The sequence below is a fragment of the Crocuta crocuta genome, unplaced genomic scaffold (genome assembly GCF_008692635.1).
Source record: "Crocuta crocuta isolate KB4526 unplaced genomic scaffold, BGI_CrCroc_1.0 scaffold36, whole genome shotgun sequence".
Classification (NCBI taxonomy): Eukaryota; Metazoa; Chordata; class Mammalia; order Carnivora; family Hyaenidae; genus Crocuta; species Crocuta crocuta.
The window spans coordinates 15708952-15730582 of NW_027532203.1; the positions used below are offsets into that span (position 1 = coordinate 15708952).

At 45.0% G+C, this 21631-nt stretch overlaps 1 protein-coding gene across 1 annotated transcript in view; it reads right to left on the reverse strand.

The window, feature by feature from the left end:
• LIPG (lipase G, endothelial type) overlaps positions 1–8259 on the reverse strand; it is a 22092-nt gene extending 13833 nt beyond the window's left edge. Inside the window, exons 1-4 of the mRNA XM_077777668.1 lie at positions 7871–8259; positions 4822–5003; positions 3005–3184; positions 1743–1854 (exon numbers count right to left, since the gene is read on the reverse strand). Coding sequence (XP_077633794.1) covers positions 1743–1854; positions 3005–3184; positions 4822–5003; positions 7871–7967 — 571 coding nt within the window. The 5' untranslated portion in view covers positions 7968–8259. The remainder of the gene's footprint in view (positions 1–1742; positions 1855–3004; positions 3185–4821; positions 5004–7870) is intronic.
• Between the last annotated feature and the right edge of the window lie 13372 nt (positions 8260–21631).

Below are 21631 nucleotides of genomic sequence, written 5' to 3' on the forward strand. Positions count from 1 at the left end.
GTCCTGGCTCTGACACATCAGGCCTCTCTCTGGGGGCCAGAAGGAGTTGTTCTGACAATGGAACCCAGAGCGGCTTCCAGCAAACAGCCCAGCACCAGCCACAGGTTAACGAGCAGGCATGTGTGGCCACATAGTCACTGTCCCCCTGGATGCTCTCAGGCCCCACAGTCTTGGTAAACAAAAGTGAAGCTCTCAAGCTATGCTATATCAAATAACTGGATCTAAAGGAGAGTGTGTGTATACATGTGTGTGTGTATATATACGTGTGTGTGTGTGTGTGTGTGTGTGTGTGTGTGTGTGTACACCNTATATAGATTTAAATCTACCCCACTTGCTTGTTGCTAAAACCTGAAATTCTACCTTTCCTAAATTATTTGTTAGCTAAGGACTCCCTCCTTCCTGAGTCCTGTTTTAAAATTAAAAATACTGCCAGGAAAGAAACTGATCAAATCTTTCCTTTGAGGTGACCAGCTGGACCTCTGGTTATCTTGGGGGTGAGAGGGAAGCTGGGAATGAAGACAAATAAAAGAATTCTGGGAGCACCTGGGTGGCTCAGTCAGTTAAGCATCCGACTTCAGCTCAGGTCATGATCTCGCAATTTGTGTTCGAGCCCTGTGTCTGGCTCTGTGCTGACAGCTCAGAGCCTGAAGCCTGCTTTGGATTCTGTGTCTCCCCTTTTCTCTGCCCCTCCCTTGCTCATGCTGTCTCTCTCTGTTTCTCAACAATAAATAAATGTTTAAAAATATTTTTTTAAAGAATTCTGGAAGGAAAATAAAGGTTTAGGACAACTTGCCATTAATTTCAGCCTAGAGGTAGCTCTGTTTACAGATTTGAGGAAACACAAAAATGGGAAAGAAAATCTTTCACACTTTTTAAATCATTAAATGATTTCATCGAAACACACATCAAAAAGTCAGCAAGAAAGAAAACGCAATTTTTTGCTGACAGCCTGGGTACCAATACCAGAAAGCCCTCTTTCTTTAATGTTTATTTATTAATTTTGAGAGAGAGTGTCTGTGAATGGGGGAGGGACAGAGAGAGGGAAAGAGAGAATCCCAAGCAGGCTCAGCGCTGTCAGCGCAGAGCCCAAGGTGGGGCTTGATCTCATGAATTGCAAGATCGTGACCTGAGCCAAAATCAAGAGTCAGACGATTAACAGACTGAGCCACCCAGGCGCCCCCAGAAAGGCCTCTTTAATGACAAAGTTTAAACACCCATTCAAAACAGATAATTATCACTAAGAAATGTGCCAGCTAAACATTGGAAAGAGGCTGCTGGTGGATGAAATAGAAACAAGCAGAATTCAAACTAGACTCCACCACTCGTCCATTTCCCCTGAGCTCCTAAGCATCACTGGCAGAGAAAAGAGTGAGCCTCCAAGGCTGATAGGTCAGGACCCACTGAGGTTCTGCACTTTTCAGTCATCAGCTGTTTACCCCTTGGTGTTTCCTTGCCTGTCAGATTAGGCCAGTGGTCTTCAAAATGTGTTCCCTGGTGCTCTGGGACCCTGAAATTTCTCTGGGGATGGGGACCATATATCCGGCTTCAACCACACAAGTTCAACTTGAAAGAGGGATTCTGCAACTGAAAAGAACGCTTGAAAGCTCAGGATTCAATATCCTCCGAGTCCCTTCCAAAGCTAACCCTCTGTGGCTCCCTCATGCTGCCTCTCGGGAAGCCAGCTTGGCAGAGGAGCTCGGGGAGCTTGGGGGTGGGCCGTTAGGGCAGGAAGCAGATCCTACCTGTGATTCTGCCCACCGTGCCTTTCACGAAGTTGCCAGCGTACCCTGCGACGTGAGCTCCCAGGCTATAGCCGATCAAGTGAACGTTCCCAAGAGAAAACTCATCCTTCTCCTGCAGGAAATCACAAAAGTGTGTTAGCGAAGCCAGTGGTCCTGGGCCCACCGGGTCACCAACAACCCAAGAATTCAGTGGCAACGAGGAAGAGCCACAGGAACCAGGAGCAGAGACTTCCCGCGGCATGGCCTGCATTGCTGGCAATGAGACGGGGATGGGACACAGCCAGGTAAGCGGAGGGTGAAAGGGCTTCGAGCCACTTTAAATGCCAAGCGCTGGGGGCAGGGTGGAGGTTATGACTAGAAACTATATACCTGGCCCTTTGGCTGCATTTCTGTTCTCTCTGGCACTGCGGGAGGTTGGGGTGGCCGTGTGGAGATCAAAGCCACCAGACTCACTGGAGACGAAGAACCAGCCACAGCCTGCAGCACCCTACTCTTTCCCAACTTCTTAGGCTCCAGAAGTGCCAATCTGCTCACCACAAGCCCACCCAAGAACCCAGAGCAGAAGCATCATATCCTGAGAGAGCATTTTGCTGCCGGGGGTGCCAAGGTGGCACTTGGACCCTGCAGCTCAGAAATCAATCTCTACAAAATGACCGAGGCAGGGAAATGAGGTACTGCTCGTGAACCCCTGACCAGATGCTGCTAGAATTCATCAGACGCCATGGGCAAAAGGAAGGTCAGGCTGGAATTGCCCAGATAATGGGGTCACTTCGCCAGGACACCCTTGCCCCCAGGTAAGTCCATGATCTCAGGCAAATCATTAACCTATAGAGAGTAAATCTAAGACCTCGAGACATATTTTCCACACTTAATATATGTTAAGTGTAGCAGTAGGCTGCATTTGTTGGAGCTAACCCTCTTCTCACCCCTTCAGAGGCAAGAGCAGACTTCAGTACATTTTTAAGATTTCAAGCTGGTTTGGGCTCCTGATTATTCCCAACCTGAGGGCATCAGCAAGTAACAACCCATAAGGCAAATTTTATTCTGGTGAATGCAAGAACAGAAAAGAATCCAGTGATATATCAATAACTAAAAAGCTTCCCAAAAGTCCCAGCTTTCAAGTATTTCAAGTGATACTTTAATTCAGTAAAAATTTGAATCCCAAAGACATTCTTAGATGCCCGAAGTTCACTGGAACACAGTCTGCCCTGTATTTTCTTAAGAAGGTTCAGGTTCAAGATCCTGCTCTTAAAAGCACTTACCTGCAGCCAATCGAGCATCCTTGCAACACTGTGTCCCACCACCCTCGTGTTATTGACCGCGTCCGTGTAAAGTTGGTGGGCCAGGGGAAGCCAGTCAACCACCACAACATTGGCTTCTTTCTCTCTCATCTGCAGGGCTGCCACAAGTTTGTAGAGCCAGTTTTCAAACATGCCGCTCATCTGTGAAGAAAACAGGACATTTTGAAAAAATCCTTCTTATTGGTTTCAGAAATCCTGATGAACATGGAATTCAGTTCCATGACCCTCTCCCCAGCCAATTCCAGAGCTTCTAACAATGGCTGCTCAGGCACCAAACCTTTGTACATAAGCAGGGCTGACCATAGACAGGACTGCTGCATGAGTGTTTGTCTTTCATTGCTCTTTATATCTTTTTTCGCATCAAAGTTTTCATAGCTGGTGTCTTAGGCTGCCGCCCACTGTCCAACTGGACCATTACGAGATAAACATTGGTGACATACTGGCCTGAGGTTAGCCTGAGTCCCTGTCGCAGACAAGCCAGTGGCCTCAAAGGCAGATAGAAAGGGTTGCCCTGGAGAATTAGCTTCTCTCTCGGAGATGTGAGGAGATGAGGTCTCCTAGGCAGACGTAGAGTTAACGAATGACCCCTTCCCACAACCGATCTCTGCCATCCCTCTTGACCCCAGAGTAGGGAAGATCTGTCCCTGGAATCCCAAATCAGAACTCAGAACACATTTTCCCACAGAAACAAAGTTATAAATAGTGACTAGGTCCAGTTGTAAACCTATCCACATGTACGTTATTAGATAAATAGATTTTCTGTGCATGGCCTGGGAACCCAAGTGCCATATACAATCCTGCTTCTATGGGAAACTGCTGTTCCAAGTTCCAAACAGCTTACAAAAGAACTTTCTGGAATGCGACCCATTTGGAAGTTGCAGGCAGTTTGTATTTGCATTTTCACAGGGGGGCTTAAAAAGGTTCAATTGCATGATTCTAATTGTAGGCCGTGGGATGAGTTTGCCGAGACAAGCCCCTGACCATCTCTTCAGTCACATCAGGAAGATAGGCACCCCCACCCACAAGGCTTGACCCCAACAGTTGGGGATAGACCTAAAGACCCAGAAAGCATGTAACGGATATGAATTTCTCATCATTAGAAGGAGGCATGTCCCCCCATCAATTAGCCCAGGCAGAAACCTGCTCACTTAATAGTGTCATTTTCCTACAGACCATCATTATATGAATGAATAAACCCCTCACTGGTCAAAAGCTTCTAAAGCTGAGCATTAAAGCCCTTTTTTGTTGAAGTTTGTCATGGGCCTTTCAATGTGAATTGCTCAGCTAGGGTGCATAAAGAGCCCAATGCCTTTAAACGGAGCCATCTCTATGCAAACAGGAGGGCACGGTGCCAACGGCGGCCAGCGATCCAGGCCAGCTGGCTCTTCATAGACTCTTGGAGCCGGTCAAGTTGCTGCAGTTCAGCTCAACTCTTAGGGAGGGATGGCCCCCGCGAGGCAGTGGTTGACCAATGTAATTAAGTGTAATTAGAGGGCCCCTTAAGAGCCAGTGAAGCTGGGCTGCCGCCTTCAGGAGAGCCACTTTCTGAAAGCCTGCTGCGTGCCAGCATTAAATACCACCCTGCTGGCGTCCATATAGCCCCCTCAGCGAAGTGCCCATTACATTCTTCACAGCTGTCTGAAACACAAGCAGCCCACAAGAAAAGAGAGCGAGAGAGAGACAGTAGAATCTGGAAGCACCAGCCTTCTTTTTAATTGACCCAAACAAAAGCAACCCAATCTTGTGTCAAGCTGCCGAGCTCCCTCCACTGGGCTCACCGTCCATCCATGAATGATGAAAAAGGTTTTGGCTGTCATGTTGAAGCCACAGTCTTCCAGGGGCTCATTGTGGCCGAGGGAGAGGTAGCAGCCTTCGTGTTCTGAGTCCCCAGAGGTGCGGAGGTTAAATCTCACGGGAGGTTTGGCAACAACCTGTACAGTCCCGGGTTTATAGAGCTCATCTGGGGGAAAAGAACAGAGCGTGGGTGCATCTAGTGGGCTTGGGTCATTCGAGATCTGGAGTCTAGTTCTAGTTCGGTCTTGAGCACATTACTTAATCCTCTGGGTTTCAGATTTTATACCTTCTGAATGTTCTCTCCTCATTTCCCAGAGGAGTCGCAAAAATATTATAAAGGTACATCTCAGAATTGAAGAATATTAGTCATCAGTACTAATTACTGTGTCTCTGAAATAAATAGGTGTCTCTTACTTTTCATTCCTCCTCCCTACCAAAACGAGTTCTCCTTCCTACCCTCGAGTGACTACATTTAGAGTATGGGTCCTCGATCCTTTTCCTAAAATGCTTGGGACCAGCTGAATCTCAAAATTCAGAACTTTTCAAATTTTAGAAAGACATCATGGCACATAAGCCACATAGTAGGTGACATCCCCAGCGGGGTCTGGGGACATTCCCCAATAATCAGACACACTAATAGTTCTGCAGGGAAGTATGTAACTACTCACACTCAAGCGCAGGAATAAAGTCTACCAATAGCCTAGTGTCGGTTCTGATCAGTTTTTGCTGCCAGATGAGTTCAGGGCTGGGAAGGCCAAGGCTTGCTGCCAAACAAATTACCAAACAAATTTTCCAATTTTGAAAGATTCTGGATTTTGGAATCAGGGATAAGAAGCCATCGGCTCTCATACAGTGGGCTTCCTCTAGCATTCCCAGCTAGATTCCAGTACTTACTTCAAAGACGTCCTGCAACAGGGCTTTGGCAGTGACAAACATGTGCCAGATATTCTTCTAGTTTGTTAAATAAGTGACCAAAGCCATGGGGAAATTCTTAAGAGGAGCAAAATAGTTCCTTTCATCTCCACGCTTATATACAGTGCCCTACGGCCTTTTAACACAAAGCACTGTCATCATCACATTATTATGGACAGTCTTAAATAAACCCCATCCAAGCATTCTTTCTGCCATCCAGGAAACTATCCCTTGATAACAGGCTAGGAAATTAGAAAAAGCAAACTCTCCTGTCACCCAGAAATCAAGGGGAAAAAATACCAAATGACCAAACCAGGACCAGGAGCTTCATTCATCCCAGAGTGGGTGGCCAAATGGAATCATGGAAAGAGAGCAAAATGGTAGAGATGATGGTGGTGAAGAGGACGGGGGATGGGGGAGGGGGAGGTGGGGAGAAGAAAAGAATACACCAGATGTAAAAAGGGTAAGGTTCCAGAAAATGCAACTCATTATATACATGAGCAGACCTCAGGTTAACTGCCATTAAAGTAATGAACAAAAGCCCCAACCAGCAGAAATTTGAACCATGGACCAAAATAGTCTGCCTCCCCAATTATCACCCAGATAGCCATTCACAGAGACCAGATGGGGAAATCTAGGAGAAAAGGAGAGAAGTCTGCCAGCTTCCTGGGACAGATTTGTGGATAAACCTACATCCGACATAAAGGCCACCTGAGCATCTGGCCTTTTCTGACCCCGGGGTTCTCTGGCTTCATTCCTACCACTTTCAGCCTGGGGCACCTCAAGCTCTGGGACTTTATGATTATTCTTCACCGATGTGCTCTCGTGGCTCCTTCTCTCACCTCCTTCAGTTCCTTGCTCAGTGCTCAACTTCGCAGCGAGGGAAGCCTGACCACAGATTAAAACTGTGCCACCTTCTCCCCCAGCACCCTGTTCCTTCCTCCTCTGCTTTACTTTTCTCCCACTGAGCATTGTTTATTTAGCTTAATTAGTTCACTGCCTGTCTTCCCACCACTGACGTGTAAGCTCTGTGAGGCAGGAGTCTTCATCTTTCTTGTTCCAGGTCACATCCCCTGATCCTAGAAGAGCGTCTGGCACTGAGCAGGCACACAATAAACACTTTCTCCACTGAAGGAATGGCCCACAAATATTCGGAATCGCAGAACCCATTAGATGGAAAGAGTGTTCACGTTTTACAGGAGAGGAGCTAGGGACGTGACCTACCCCAGGTCACAGTTCCAGTTAGCACTGGAACGTGTTAAGTAAAGCAAGGATTTCCCATTCATTCAAAGTAACCCTCCCACAACTACATAAGGCTACATACGCGGACCAGCATCATTTGGCCCAACCTCAGCAGACTAGCTGGAGATGAAATAATGGAGTGGGGTTTAGGGGAATCTCCCCTCTCCACTGTTCAGCTAATAGATTTGGCACTCCGCATGGGTGATCCTATCGTCATTCCACCAGGGCAGGCTTCCTATAATGAAAGGAATTCCGGGGGGAGAAAAGCTAGCAGCGAGGAGGAGGAAGGTGAAGAGAGGTAGGAAGAGCGGGGATGGGAAAGGGTGCTGGGGAGGAGGAGGCTGGCAACCTGGGGGAATAAGCCCAGCAGCTTCTGGGCACAAGTTAATTCACCAAATTGCTCTCTGCCAGCGCTACTCAAACCAGAGTCAGCTACCCCTGCCACCTTCACTTTCCAAACACCTACACCCAGATTAGAAGGAGGGGCAGGCACCAAGCCACTTAGCTCTTTCTAAAAACCTTCTCGCCTCGACTCGCACAAGATTGAAGAGCATCCGAGACAGCCGGCTGGCTGGACAGCACAGATCCAGGAAATCTTATCCTGTAAGGGGGTGGGGCGAGAGGGTGAGCGCGAGCCAGCGCGCACACCCGCCTGCAGCCACTCGGATGCTTTGCTGGGGATGTGTGTGCACGGGGCCGAAGCGCCAAGAAACAAGTGAACTGCAAAGCTGATTAGGAGGAGCAAATGGGCAGTGGGAAAGGAAGGAGGATTTCGCAGGCACCAGGAGGGGCTGGAAAAGCATCAGCGAGACAGAAAGGGGGCATGGCCCAGAGAAGCTGGAGGGTGGGTGGGGGGTAATAAGGGTAAGTGCACATTACCTTGCAGCCGTCCCTCCGGACCCGGGGGTGTGGGGCTTCCCACGGCAAAGCAACAATGGACGCTCCAGAGGCAGAGCAGGGGAACGGAGTTTCGCATCCTTCCCCGCCACACCCCCTCTCCCGAAACAGGATTAAAAAAGAAAAGAACACCTCTCGGGGTGTCTAGCAGTCCGCGCGGGCCAGACCCGAAGTGGGCAGTCCTCTCTAGACCAGGGAGAGAGTGGTGGCCTTAGCCAGCTGAAGGTGAAGGTGGAAGGGAAAACTTTGCTAAACTGAGCCGCGAAGAGTGGCGGGGAGTACGAAGGGGCTTGAACTAGACCTGCCCTCACCCGTGCCGCCGGCCGGGGGAGCCAGGACTCGCCGCTGTCACTCCTCGAGCTCCCGGCGAGGTAGTTTTTTAGAGTATGGGAGTCATCTGACCCATCGCCAGATGGCGATTTGCATAATTTATTCCCGTCCCCGGACTCTGATTGGTTACACCTTCGCTGACGCCGGAACCTAGACTCCCCAAAGTGTGAATGAAAGCGCTGCACACACCCACCGCGTGGCTGCACGGGTGGCGCAGCCGAGCTCCCGCCACCCCAATTCCTCCCAGTGCCCACTCTCGGACCCCAGATTCTCCGCTAGCCCCTGCCTCCCCAGGGGGGACATTGCCCCGAAAAGCTGCGCCCGCTGGGGCCGCGATCACCGGAGAAGGAGGGTTAGCCTCTCCAAAGTGCGCCCTAAGAGAGCTTTCTGCGCCGCGAGACAAGGATCAGGATGGAGGAGAGTCATCTGGTCACCCTTTCGCCCCCCGCCCCCCAACATCTAGGCCCGCGACAGGTGCATACGGAATGACTTGACAAGGACGGGGCAGAGCTGAGGGGCTGTGGGCTGTGGCCTGGGCTTTTTCGGGATCGCACAGTCCCTTCTGGAGTCACTGCTCCGCCACTAGCAGCAAAACTCCAGCAAGCACCCCCAGCTTCTCTAAGGTCGTTCCGTCGTCCGCAATACTCGGGTGTTAACAGTTCCCGAAGCTTTAGGGATCTCAGGGAAATTAAGAGATAATGGCGTACAGCGCTTTGCGCGGGGCCTGCCAAGTGAAGGGACGGGCTCTCTCTTACCTTGGGAGTGGAGCGCTAGAGAGATACCAGGCGACACTCTCCAAAGGGAACAGTGAGTCACACTTGGGGGTGGGTTTCAGACACGTGACCATTGCCAAGACTCGGCCGACGCGTGCAGCTACCTGTTGAGTGGAATTAAGCAATTTTTTCCTTTCCTTCGTCCTTTTTTTTTTTTTTTCTTCCCTCCAGCCCTTCCCTTTATTGATTCGGGTCCCTGCTCCTCCCTCCGGCGCTGGCTTCGGCTTGCTCCCCGAAGCGACCTCGGGACTGAGAGCGGAGAGCGCCGGAGACCTTGGCCGTGAGTCTGCGTCTGGCGCCCCGGAGCCGGAGCCGGGCCGGGGGNGTGGGAGGGGCAGAGGGGGCCGCGGCGGGGCTGCGCTCCGCGGTCCTGGAGTGGTCCAGCCAGCTAGAGCTGGCTCTGCTAGACTGCACCTTTGACCTCTAGTAACCCCACCGTCGCAGGGAACCGGTCCAGCTCCCGCCGGGGGAGGAAAAGCACCCAGGCAGCCTCGCGCCCCTTTCTCCCTGGGGTTGGGGCCCCAGCCGAGGAGATCAGTGATGGGAAATTAGTCCGAAGGAGCAGGTCCTTTCAGGGCCTATCCTTGTTACTTTTGTTACTCCAGCTGCCAACGGAGCACACTTTGTCCTTCCTTACGCTATGATTCATTAACAAGAGGCCGACTGACTTTATTTCTCAGTATAAAACCCCTTGCACTTTATGGGATGGTAAATGGTACCCCCAGATATGTTGCTTCCTTCCCCTCCCGCTCTCCTCCATGGGTGAACAACGCAGAGGTAAGTCAGGTATTGCCTGCGATTTGCAGATAGGAAAACTAAGTCACGGGAAGCGGGGGAGGGGCAGCTGAAGGACGTTTGACAACCAGGTCTCTCTCCTCCGCTCTCTGTTTAATTTGGGCAGTTGACCTCTCACGTATGAGCTCTTGGGAACCCTGTCTCCATCTATCATGCCTCAGCGATGACGCAGTGGGTAACCTGTGAGCCAAAAATCCCCTTCTCTGTTCTGAGTTGCTCACAGCCATAGTCCCTAGAACTTTAACTGGACAATGCGGAGGATATGTGGGATCTTTGCTACATGAGATCCCCTAGGGGAATTAGGTATTCCTGCAAAGTTGATTATCCTTCCTGGAAAGGGGGAGAAAGAAAGAAGGAAAGAAAGAAAGAAGGAAAGAAGGAAAGGAAGGAAGGAAGGAGGGAAGGAGGAAAGGAAGGAAGGAAGGAAGGAAGGAAGGAAGGAAGGAAGGAAGGAAAAAAGCCAGAGTCAACAAATCCCATATCCATTTTTTTAAACTGCTAAGGCTATTAAACCATTTAAGTTTTATTGCTGGTTGGTTAGAGTGCCCTCCTGTGTCTCTATAATAAAATATAATGTGAAAACTGGCAAAGCACATAACGAAATTACAATCATGACATTAGAGTAATGGGTAACATCAACTGTTTGTTATGCTTCAGACTTTGCAGAAGAGCCACCAGATCTGGGGAGCCTCCTGTGTGGAGGAAGTCCCTGTATGAGGAGTTTCAACGGAAAATTCTGGGTTTGTGTTGCAGTCAAAATTTCAAGGTTTCAAGCTATGCTAGTAAAGGATTCTTGCCCTTCTTTTTGGCTCCCAACATGTGAAGGCACCTCTCCATGTGAAAGGAATGAATTCCCCTCTTAGGACACCTCTCCAGCCTCCCTTGCGGTTAGAGTTCTCACTTTAAATTCAGCCAGTCAGACCCTGCACTGGAAGCCAGTGAGGCTAGAAGCAGGCAGCCACCAGCCAGTGGGGCAGCAGTGCGAACAGCACCCTGCTTCTCTGGCACAACAGCGGGAAATGGGATTTAGGCACTGCTACTGCCTGAATTATCTCAGAAGCCCGGTTCCTGTGCCCCAGAGAGATTCTGGTTACTACCCAATATCATTGTAATGATTCTCTTCCGCATAAATGAGCCGGAAACTATAGTGCTTGTGACAAAGAAGATGACTCAATCACCACATGTTAACTGAGCAGCTATTACAGGTAAAACACTGGGCTGAGCACCCCCAAGGAATGTTCAGGCGGCTGTCCCTACTCTCATGAACACAAGGTAGGAAGTTAGAAATGGCAAGAGCTTGCGGCGGAGGGGTTACCAGGCATCCAGTGCTGGCCAACTGGCCAGAAATATAATACAAGCCACACGTCTTAATCAGCCCAGGTTGCAGGAACAAAATACCGTAGACTGGATGGCTCGAACAACAGAAATTTATTCTCTTACAGTTCTGGAAGCTAGAAATCTGAGATTAGGGTGCCAGCATGGTCGGGTTCTGATAAAAACCCTCTTTTTGGCTTGTAGACAGCCATCTTCTCGCTATGCCCTCACATGGGAGGGAGAGAGACAGGGAGAAGGAGCGAGCTCTCTGGTCTCTTCTTATAAGGGCACTAATTCCCATCCTTAGGGCCCCAACCTCCTGACCTCATCTAAACCTAATTATCTTTCAAAGGCCCCATCTCTAAATACCATTATACTGGGGGTCAGGGCTCCAACATATGAATTTGGGTGGAGGGTACACAATTCTTTCCATAGCTCCACATGTGTAATTTTACATTTTCTAATAGCAACACAGAAAGATAAAAAGAAACATGTGAAATTAATTCAAATAATATATTTTAGGGGTGCCTGGGTGGCTCAGTCAATTAAGCATCAGACTCTTGATTTGGGCTCAGGTCATGATCTCGTGGATCATGAGATAGAGCCTCATGTCAGGCTCTGAGCTGAGCGTGGAGCCTGCTTGGATTCTCTCTCTCTCTCTCTCTCTCTCAAAATAAATAAATAAACTTTTAAAAAATAATATATTTTGTTGAACACAATATATCTAAAATGGTATTTCAAAACGTAGTCAATATATAAAATTCTTAATGAGATATTTTACATCCTTGTTTTGAAATCCAATGTGTATTTTATACTTATGATGCATGTCAATTCAGATGCTCAGTAGCCACACATAAGTGGTGGCTACCATATTGGACAGCAGAAATTTAGTGTTAAAACTAAAACAAATCTTAGAAATCATTTAGTAGAACTATCTCGCTTTACACATAACAAAACCAAGATTCAGCCAAATTAACTGACGTGCTCAGGATCGCACAGCTGGTTAAAAGGGAGAGCCAGAACATAAACCCAGGTTTTTTATTCCAAAATCAGTTCTCTTCTTGTGACCTCTCTCTGTTCAGGGACAGAAAAGATGATCTGAGAGGAATTGACTTAGCAGAAATCCTGAAATAAAGATCAACCATTGGTTCCAAGAAAAAAAAAGAATACAAACTTGACCCCCTTGATATTTATTAAACATGTCACATGTCCAGTATTATGCTAAATGCTATAAGAAACTCAAAAATGAAATGGAAGTTATAATTAAATGCACAGCTTACTCAAACTATACATAATACATTCAAAGAAGAAAAAAATGGGGGCACCTGGGTGGCTCAGTGGGTTAAGCGTCCAGCTTCAGCTCAGGTCATGATCTCGTGGTCTGTGAGTTCAAACCCAGCATCAGGCTCTGTGCTAGCAGCTTAGACCCTGGAGCCTGCTTTAGATTCTGTGTGTGTCTCTGTGTGTGTGTGTGTCCTTCCCTGCTTTGCTCTGTCTTTCTTGCTCTCAAAAATAAATAAATTTAAAGAAAGAGAGAAGAAAGAAAGAAAGAAAGAAAGAAAGAAAGAAAGAAAGAAAGAAAGAAAGAAAGAAAGAAAGAAAGAAAGAAACGAAAGAAATGTAAGTGAATGAAAACAGTTGGAAAAAATATGGGTGGGGGGGAGTAGGACTTGAGAAGCCCTTAAAGAATGGAAAAGCCTTAGGTCTCAACTTTTGGCTGGCACTTGGATCCTCTAAGTTATTTATTACTTACGAGTTTTGGCAAAGGAATGCCAAACCTCCTTCAAGGGAGGAGCATCCGTCTGCTAACTGTCTCTTACTTCTGACTGACTAGCAGGAATTAAACTGGCTCTCCCTTTGACAAATTCAAAAGCCTGAGGTCTTCAGCCTCTGAAGTTTTTATCAATCAACAATATTTCTTCCAAAGAGAAAGACCATAGCAGCATTTCCTAGTGTGTGGTCCGGGGATGGTAACAGGTGTTACACAGAATAAAATGGAAACGCTGAGTAAAACAAGCTGTAACAGGCTTCCTCACTGCAGAACTTCCGAGGACCTTCAAAATGCTGTAACCTTCCAGTAGCTTCAAGTTCAAATTCAAGGTCCTTCACATGGCCTACAACCCTCTCCATGGACTTCCCTGGGGGGTGGCACCACCCCATCTTATACTACCCTCCCCTTCTCTCTCTTCCTTCTTGTCCCTTGGGCCTTATCTTCAGTTCCTCTGTCTGCTTTGAGCCCTTGAAATGGGACCAGTCTCAACAAAGATGTGCTGTGAGCATGGAAAACATACCGCATTGCAAAGGCTTAGAACAAAAAAGTAAATAAAATACTGTATTCAGGGGTGCCTGGGTGTCTCAGTCAGTTAAGTGGCTGAGTTTGGCTCAGTTTATGATCTCACAGTTCATGGATTCGAGCCCCACTGACAGTTCTCTGTGCTGACAGTTCAGAGCCTGGAGCCTGCTTTGGATTCTGTGTCTCCCTCTCTCTCTGCCCCTCCCCTGCTCATACTCTGTCTCTCTCTGTCTCAAAAATAATAAACTTAAAAAAATTTTATAAACAAATAAAATAAAATACTGCATTCATAATTGTTTATATTGATTAAATGTTGAAATGACAATATTTTGGATATATTGAGTTAGGAAAAATACATCATTAAAATTAACTTCATATTTTTATTTTTTGTAACATGGCTGCCATAATAGGAAAACTTTTAATACCTATGTGGCTCACATTATATTTCTATTGGACATTCTAAAGCATCAAGATTGGCCTTTAACCCTGGCTAATGGTAACTCTTATCAAACTTCAGATACACATTTGTGTTTTCTTCCTTAAAGACACTTTCCCTGTCCCCTGGCCTAGGTTTCCTACAAGCATAGACCTTTATTTTATAGAACTTATCTGGGTCTGTAATTAAACATTATTTGTTTGGCTGTTCGATTCATGTCCATCTTCCTGTTAGTGTATTCCTCTGCTCCCTGATTCCATGAATCGTTTGTTCCTAGATTTGTTTTTGTTTTTTGTTTTCTCCTGGAGCCAGCCTAAAGCCTCTCATATAGAAAGACCTCCTTAAATATTTGTTGAATGATTAATTCCATAAATAAAATGTATTATGGATTTCCAAGACGGGGACAGAGTATTTGGCTTTTGCTAAATTGATTTGACAACAGAAACCTCACCCCATGAAAAGTTTAGTGAAGGCTCAGAACTCTCCAAAAAGATAGTTTGGAGAGCACTGTGTTAGGGATCGTAACTACAGATCTAACTGAGATCGTAACTACAAGCTAACTGAGCCTGTTTTAATCTCCATCTGTAGTATGACCTCAGCTCTCCCCATGCTGAAGGGAGCCACGGGTAAGCTTGTCTGGATTTGTTTGTTTGTTTCCCTTCCTCTGCAAAACACAAGCCTCAGTACCTTGAATTCTTTTACTTAGAAAACATCTAGAGGGAGCTAAGAGATTCTCCTTAATAAAGAGACGTTCCTGCAAATCCATATCTGCGGTTGATGCATGGGTATTTTCCTCCTGCATAGGCACAGGCAGGGAACAGGTCAAATACTGGGTTTAACCAGGGGGTCGGATGGTTTAAGGGAATTCACCTGAGAAACTAGTCAGGCTGGGCGCAACATTTTTGGGAGACAGAGTACGCGGTGCTGGGCTACATTATCAGGATGAGACCCAGGGAAAGGTTATTAAGCCCCACTCACCCCTTCTACCCCCCACAAAACCATAGTCGTTTGGCTCCAAGTGCCATTTAATTCACTGTTAGGAATCTCCTCCAGCTAGCCCTACATATAAAAACTAAATAAGCACTTGTGATCCCAGTCAAGAACTTCAGGGTCCTGAGCAGGCCCAGGGGTAGCACCTCCCACAGAGAAGACAAGATGACAGCACCCAGCTCTTCGTGGAGGGAGCCCAGCTGAGCAAACCATGCAGGACATGCAGAGACTCTTTCTCTCGCTCATCATGTCCACACAACAGAACAGGCCACGGAGAGGCTGAAGCAGAGGGGCTCATTGCCAAACTGAAGCATTTATAATGACTCAAATGACAGCATGGAAGACTTGATCACCAAGTTAAGGCCATTTTTAAATGCTCTGGCATTTCCAAAGCTCTGTGAAAAGAAAAAAATTTAACCTAATTCAAAAAGGTCCATCTTCTAGCAAAATATGTTACAAAGAACTGACCCCAGAATATCTAAAGAGACCAATAACCACAAGAAAAGATTGATAGTAGCCAACTATTCTATCCTTACAGACCCCCCATAGTGCCAGATGTATATGGTTCCCTAGATAAATCCCCTTAAACTACCAAACCTTCAGTTAAATCCAATTTTTCACATATTCCTGTTATCTACACCTACATAGCAGATAATAGCTGGGGGAAAAAAAACACAGGAGCTTGCTAAGATAAAGTAACCGTCACTAACCTCACGTGGTCTTTTAAGTTTGCCTAGCAATCAACTTAAATTCCCTTAGACAATTTCCTCCTTTTACTCCTTCTCTTAGATGACTCTCTCCCATCTTGTGCTCTCCCCTCAGACCTCCAACATCTCCCCCATCCATCATCCCGATGATCTGACATCCTATTTCACTGGGAAAATAAAGTCAATCAGAAGAGAACATCCATAAACCTCCACAATCACAACCATCCATCTGTTCCCATCTGTCCCCATGTCTTCGGCCCGCTTCCTGTTGCTAAGAATGAGCACTCTGCTGCTGTTGAAGCCCCCTCCCCCGGGGCTGTCGAAGCCCCTACCCGGGGACCCCCAGTTAAACACCACATTCCATCCCCTCTCACCCACATGAGGACATCTTCCCAACGATCCCTGTCTCTATTGATTGTTTCCATGGATCATCAGCATACAAACACAAGTTACAATGTCTCCATCTTAAAAAAAATTCTATTGACTCTACTTCCCTCCGTCTCAAGACTCACCTGATTTCTCTGCTGCCCTTTATAGCAAAATTCCTTTAAAGAGTCCCCTCTGTTCCCTGATTCCAATCCCTCTCCTCCCAACCCTCTCGAACTCCATCACCTTTCCACAACCTCTCTTGTCAAAGTCACCAGTGGCTTCCACAGAGCCAGGTCAATCCCCATCCCTCCTCTCATCCCCGTCAGTCACTCCCTCCACCTCGGACACTAATCTGGCTTGTGAATCCTCTTTGTTCACCGGTCCCTCCTTCTCAATCTCTTTGCTGACTGACTTCTCATTCTTGGCATTGCTGGAGCACCCTAGGGTTCTGTTCCTTTATCTAAAATCACTCCCTCAATAATCTTATCTATTTTCATGCCTTCAAAGACATCTGTATGTGATTCTCAAATATATAGAGATATATACAGATGTATAGATATGATAGAGAGATAGATCAAGATAGAGATAGAGATACATATTCCCCAGCCTGAACCTCCTCCCTGAACTCTAGACTTGTTCATCACCTTAGATGGCTTAAAGGAATCTCAAACATACCATGTTTAAAACTGAATCCCTGATCTTTCCCCCCAAAGCTACTCCTGCCTCAGTCATCTTCCCAATTTCATTACATGGCAGACTAATCCTTTCAGTCACTCAAGCCCAAAACTGGAGTTGACTTTGACTTCTCCCTTTTTTTCTCATCTCACATCCAACATTCAACAGATCCTGGTGGCTTCACCTTCAATACTCATCCAGAATTTGACCACCATTTAACACCTGCATTCCTCACACTATCATCTGTCACCTGAAATAAACCACGTGAAATACCCTTCAGTGGCATTCGTAGTGAACAGTAGTCGTATAGTAGTGGCCCAGGCTCTGCTAGGTCTCCTCTGTACCTCTCTGACATAAATTCACTCTACTTTCCACCTGGCTCAACCCCCTCCTCATTCTGGCCTTCTTACTCTTCTCTGAGCACACCATCCATGTTCCACCTTGGAGTTTTTCACCTTCTCTGTTCCTTCTACTGATTCCCCAGATATTTACACGGCTCCCTCCCTCCCTGCCTTCAGATCTGTGCTCAAATATCTTTATGAGGCTTCCCTGGTGACCCAACTGAAAGTTGCAAACCGCCCCCCACCCCCCCACACACACAACATTCCCTATCTCCCTCCCCTGCTATATTTCTCTCACTAACACTTACCACCATCTGGCATGTGATGTATCTTAATTCCTTATTTGTTTACAGTCTGCCTTTCCCTGCTAGGATGAAAGACATTTTTGTGTGTTTTGGTCATTGCTATATCTCCAGAACCAGGATTTAATAAATACTTGTTGAACCATGGGAGACTCTTGAATGCGGAGAATGAACTGAGGACTGTTGGGGGGGTGGTGGGAATGGGGTGATGAGCATGGAGGAGGGCACTTGTGGGGATGAGCACTGGGTGTTATATGGAAACCAATCTGACAATAAACTATTTAAATAAATAAATAAATAAATAAACAAACACTTGTTGAATAAGTGCATGAATAAAATATGAAAATAAACTTTTTCAGAGCTTCAAAATAAAAGAATAAAAGCTTCAGAATCCTTTCTACAAAATCAGAACAACACATATACCAAAATCTGACGAAGACTGAAATGCAAAAACAAAAAAGGAAGGAAAAAGAGAAAACTATAAGCCATCTCATTTCAAATATTTTAAGTAAAATATTAGGGAAAGACGCTTTAAGAAGGATATAAACACCAAAGATAAATGAAAAACGTAGTAAACTTGACTACACAAAACTTTTTAACAACTTTCCTGCAGTAAAAAAAAAACAAAAAAAAACAAAAAAAAAAACACTTCAGGGGTGCCTGGCTGGCTTATTTGGTAGAACATACAACTCTTGATCTCAAGGTTGTTAAGTTCAAGCTCCACGTTGAGTGTCAAGATTAATTAAAAAATAAAATATTTTCAAAAAATTTTAAATAAAGTCAAAAGACACAGACTGAGTTTCACAATATTTGTTATGTATAAGAACCCATTTCTGAATTTTCAAAGAATTTTTTAAAAAATAATCCAGGGGTGCCTGGCTGATTCAGTCAGAAGAGTATGTGACTCTTGATCTCAGGGGTGTGAGTGCGAGTCCCCGTTGGGTGCAGAGATTATTTAAATAAGTAAATAAACTTAAAAATATAATCCAATATGTCACCTTGTGCAAAGCAGAAAAAGGACACACTTCCTCAAGATATTTTACCTCCACTTTTCTGGAAATCACACCACGCTCATTTTGTAGGACAAGACACTTCACTGCTATCTGCCAGAAAAATGGCATAATAAGTATTAAATCTTTTATTTCTGTGATGTAAATAGCAACCCCTAAGTTGGACAGGATACAACCCACACAGCCATTGACACCATTTATATTCTAGACTTAGGTAATTATAAATAGTGTTTTTCACTTTCATGAACATCCCCTAAGATTAAAACATTGCATTGGACACCAGTAAATTCGTTTACTTTTTTCTTGCAGGATGAAAAGCATTCTTGCCCACTCCCCAAATTCCACTAATCAGTAATGCCCTCTAATCATTGGAATAATCATCAACACTCTTAGGCTTTTCCAAAATGCCTCTAGGAAATACCACCCCTCTTTGAGAACCAAGAACCAGTGGTGTAGATTGTTAGGAACGGTGGAGGAAGACTTTAACTCTTTATTTTATGCTTTTCTATACAGCTTGAATTTTTCACTTTGTGCAAATGAACATGAATAATTAAAATTTTTGTATTTTATTGTTAAAATCAAGTATTAAATTAATACACAGAAGACCTCAATATTAGAGATGAGGGAATGATTCCAAGGAAAACACATAATATTGATCCCAGTACATAATAATAACAGAGGTCTGAAGTCTACCAGTCTCAGCAGCAACTAGTTGAAAGAGCTTGATCCAGAAAGCCGAGAACTTGACTCTGCCCCTAGGAAAATCAAAAATCAACAACCACCCTCACGGTGTCTTGCCTCTCAAACTAGATAGTTGGCACATCTAGTAGAATAGTGTTCAAGCTCTTTCTAGACGGCAGAGCACTTAAAGGTCGTGATGCTTTTTGCTGAAGAGGGTTAAATGTTAAAATATTTCATTCTATCACATAAACTATGATCTCACATAAACCATTTACTTAGCTCATCTGGGTTGCTTTAAAATGTCACTTTAATGAAATTTACAAACTACAAAGCATAATGTGAAAATACAATTACAAACACAGATGGAAAACCAGCTGTCTCAGCATTATTGGCCAGTCCTGAGTTTTCCATTACTACTCCTTTGTTGCTTGTTGGTGTTCTTTTATCTGTTAAAGGCATGTAAGTAGTAGAAAGCACAAATACTTTAAGAAAAATTATGGCTTTTCTGTAAGCCTAAAACTTATTCAAAATAAAACTTTTTTTAACATGGTAAAATCCAAATAAGGTTTGCAGTTAGGTTGAGAGTATTGTACCCATGTTGGGTCCCTTGGTTTTTACCATTACATAGTGGTTATGTAGGGTGTCAACATTGGGGGGGTGCTGGGTGAGGGAGAAGGAGCTCTCAGTACTATTGTTGCAATTTGTAAGGCAAAAATTAGTTCAAAATAAAGTTTAAAATTCTATTTTACAAAATAGGAATACGCAGGGCTGATGTAAAATTACAAAAAAATCCAAGATTAAAAAAATCATGGGAGATGCACAACATAGTGACTATAGTTAGCATAGTGCATATTTGAAAATTGCTGAGTAGATCTTGAAAATTCTCATCACAAAAGAAAAACATTTTATGTGTGGTGATGGATGTTGACCAAACTTATTTTGCCGGTTATTTTGAAATACATACAGAATACATATATTCAAATATATACATTTTGCTATGTGCCTGAAATGAATATAATACCTCCATTTTTTTAAGTTATGGGAGAAAACTTGAAATTGAGAATATTATTGATGTCAATATTTTTTCTGCACATTAGGAAAAGGCAGTTATTCCATTTCAGTTAAGAGTGTTTTTATCTCTAGGCGCCTGGGTGGCTCAGTCAGTTGAGCGTCTGACTTTGGCTCAAGTCATGATCTCGCAGTTCATGAGTTCGAGCCCCACACTGGGTTCTGTGCTGACAGCTCAGAGCCTGGAGCCTGCTTTGAATTCTGTCTCCCACTCTCTCTGCCCCTTCCCAGCTCTGCTCTGTTCTCTCTGTCTCTTGAAAATGAATAAATGTTAAAAAGAATTTTTAAAAAAATCTAAATCTTGTCTCCAGAAGCAAGAGAAATAAAAGCAAAAATGAGCTATTGTGACCTTATCAAGATAAAAAGCTTCCACACAACAAAGGAAATAATCAACAAAACTAAAAGGCAACTGATGGAATGGGAGAAGATATTTGCAAATGACATATTGGATAAAGGGTTAGTATCCAACATCCATAAAGAACTTACCAAACTCAACACCCCAAAATCAAATAATCCAGGGAAGAAAAGGGCAGAAGACATGAATAGACACTTTTCCAAAGAAGACATCCAGATGGCTAACAGACACATGAAAAGATGCTCAACATCTCTCATCATCAGGGAAATACAAATCAAAAACCACAATGAGATGCCACCTCACACTGGTCAGAATGGCCAAAAAAACAACTCAGGAAACAACAGATGCTGGCAAGGATGTGGAGAAAGGGGAATCGTTTTGCACTGTTGGTGGGAATGCAAACTGGTAAAGTCGCTCTGGAAAACAGTATGGAGATTCCTCAAAAATTAAAAATAGAACTAACTACCCTACAACTCAGCAATTTATCCAAAGGACACAAAAATGCTGACTTGAAGGGGCACATGCACCCCAAAATCTATAGCAGTGCTACCAACAATAACCGGATTATGAAAAGATCCCAAATGTCCATCAACTGATGAATGGATTAAGAAGATGTGGTATATATGCACAATGGAATAGTATTTGGCAATGAAAAAGAATGAAATCTTGCCATTTGCAACAACATGGATGGAACTGGAGGGTAAAATGCTAAGCAAAATAAGTCAGTCAGAGAAAGACAAGTATCATATGATTTCACTCATATGTGGAATTTGAGAAACTCAACAGATGAACAAAGGGGAAAGGAAGGAAAAATAAGATAAAAACAAAGAGGGAGGCAACCAAGGGACTGTTAAATACAGAGAAGAAACTGAGGGTTACTGGAAGGGGGGTTACCTGAGGGTTAAATGGGTGACAGGCATTAAGGAGGGCATTTTAGGGGGATGAGAACTGGGTGTCCTATGTAAGAGAGGAATCACTGGGTTCTACTCCTGAAGACCAGACTACACTGTATGTTAACTAACTTGAATATAAATTTTGAAAAAGTCTAAGTCATAAATCACCTCTTCCATGAAGCCTTCCTTGCCAGGGAAAGGCCAACTAGAATACTGGAGGTATTGTTCCAAGATGCAGTAAATCTACTTTATGAACCAAAAGGAGCTGACTGGCTCAAAGATAGACTGTAGTGGATACCATGGTGCTTCACCCAGATGCCCCTTCAGGTGTAAGGCATGCACCCTCCCATTTGATGGAAGTGTGGTCTGCTGAGGATTCATAGCAGAGTTCTTCCTGGGAAGTGCTCTCAG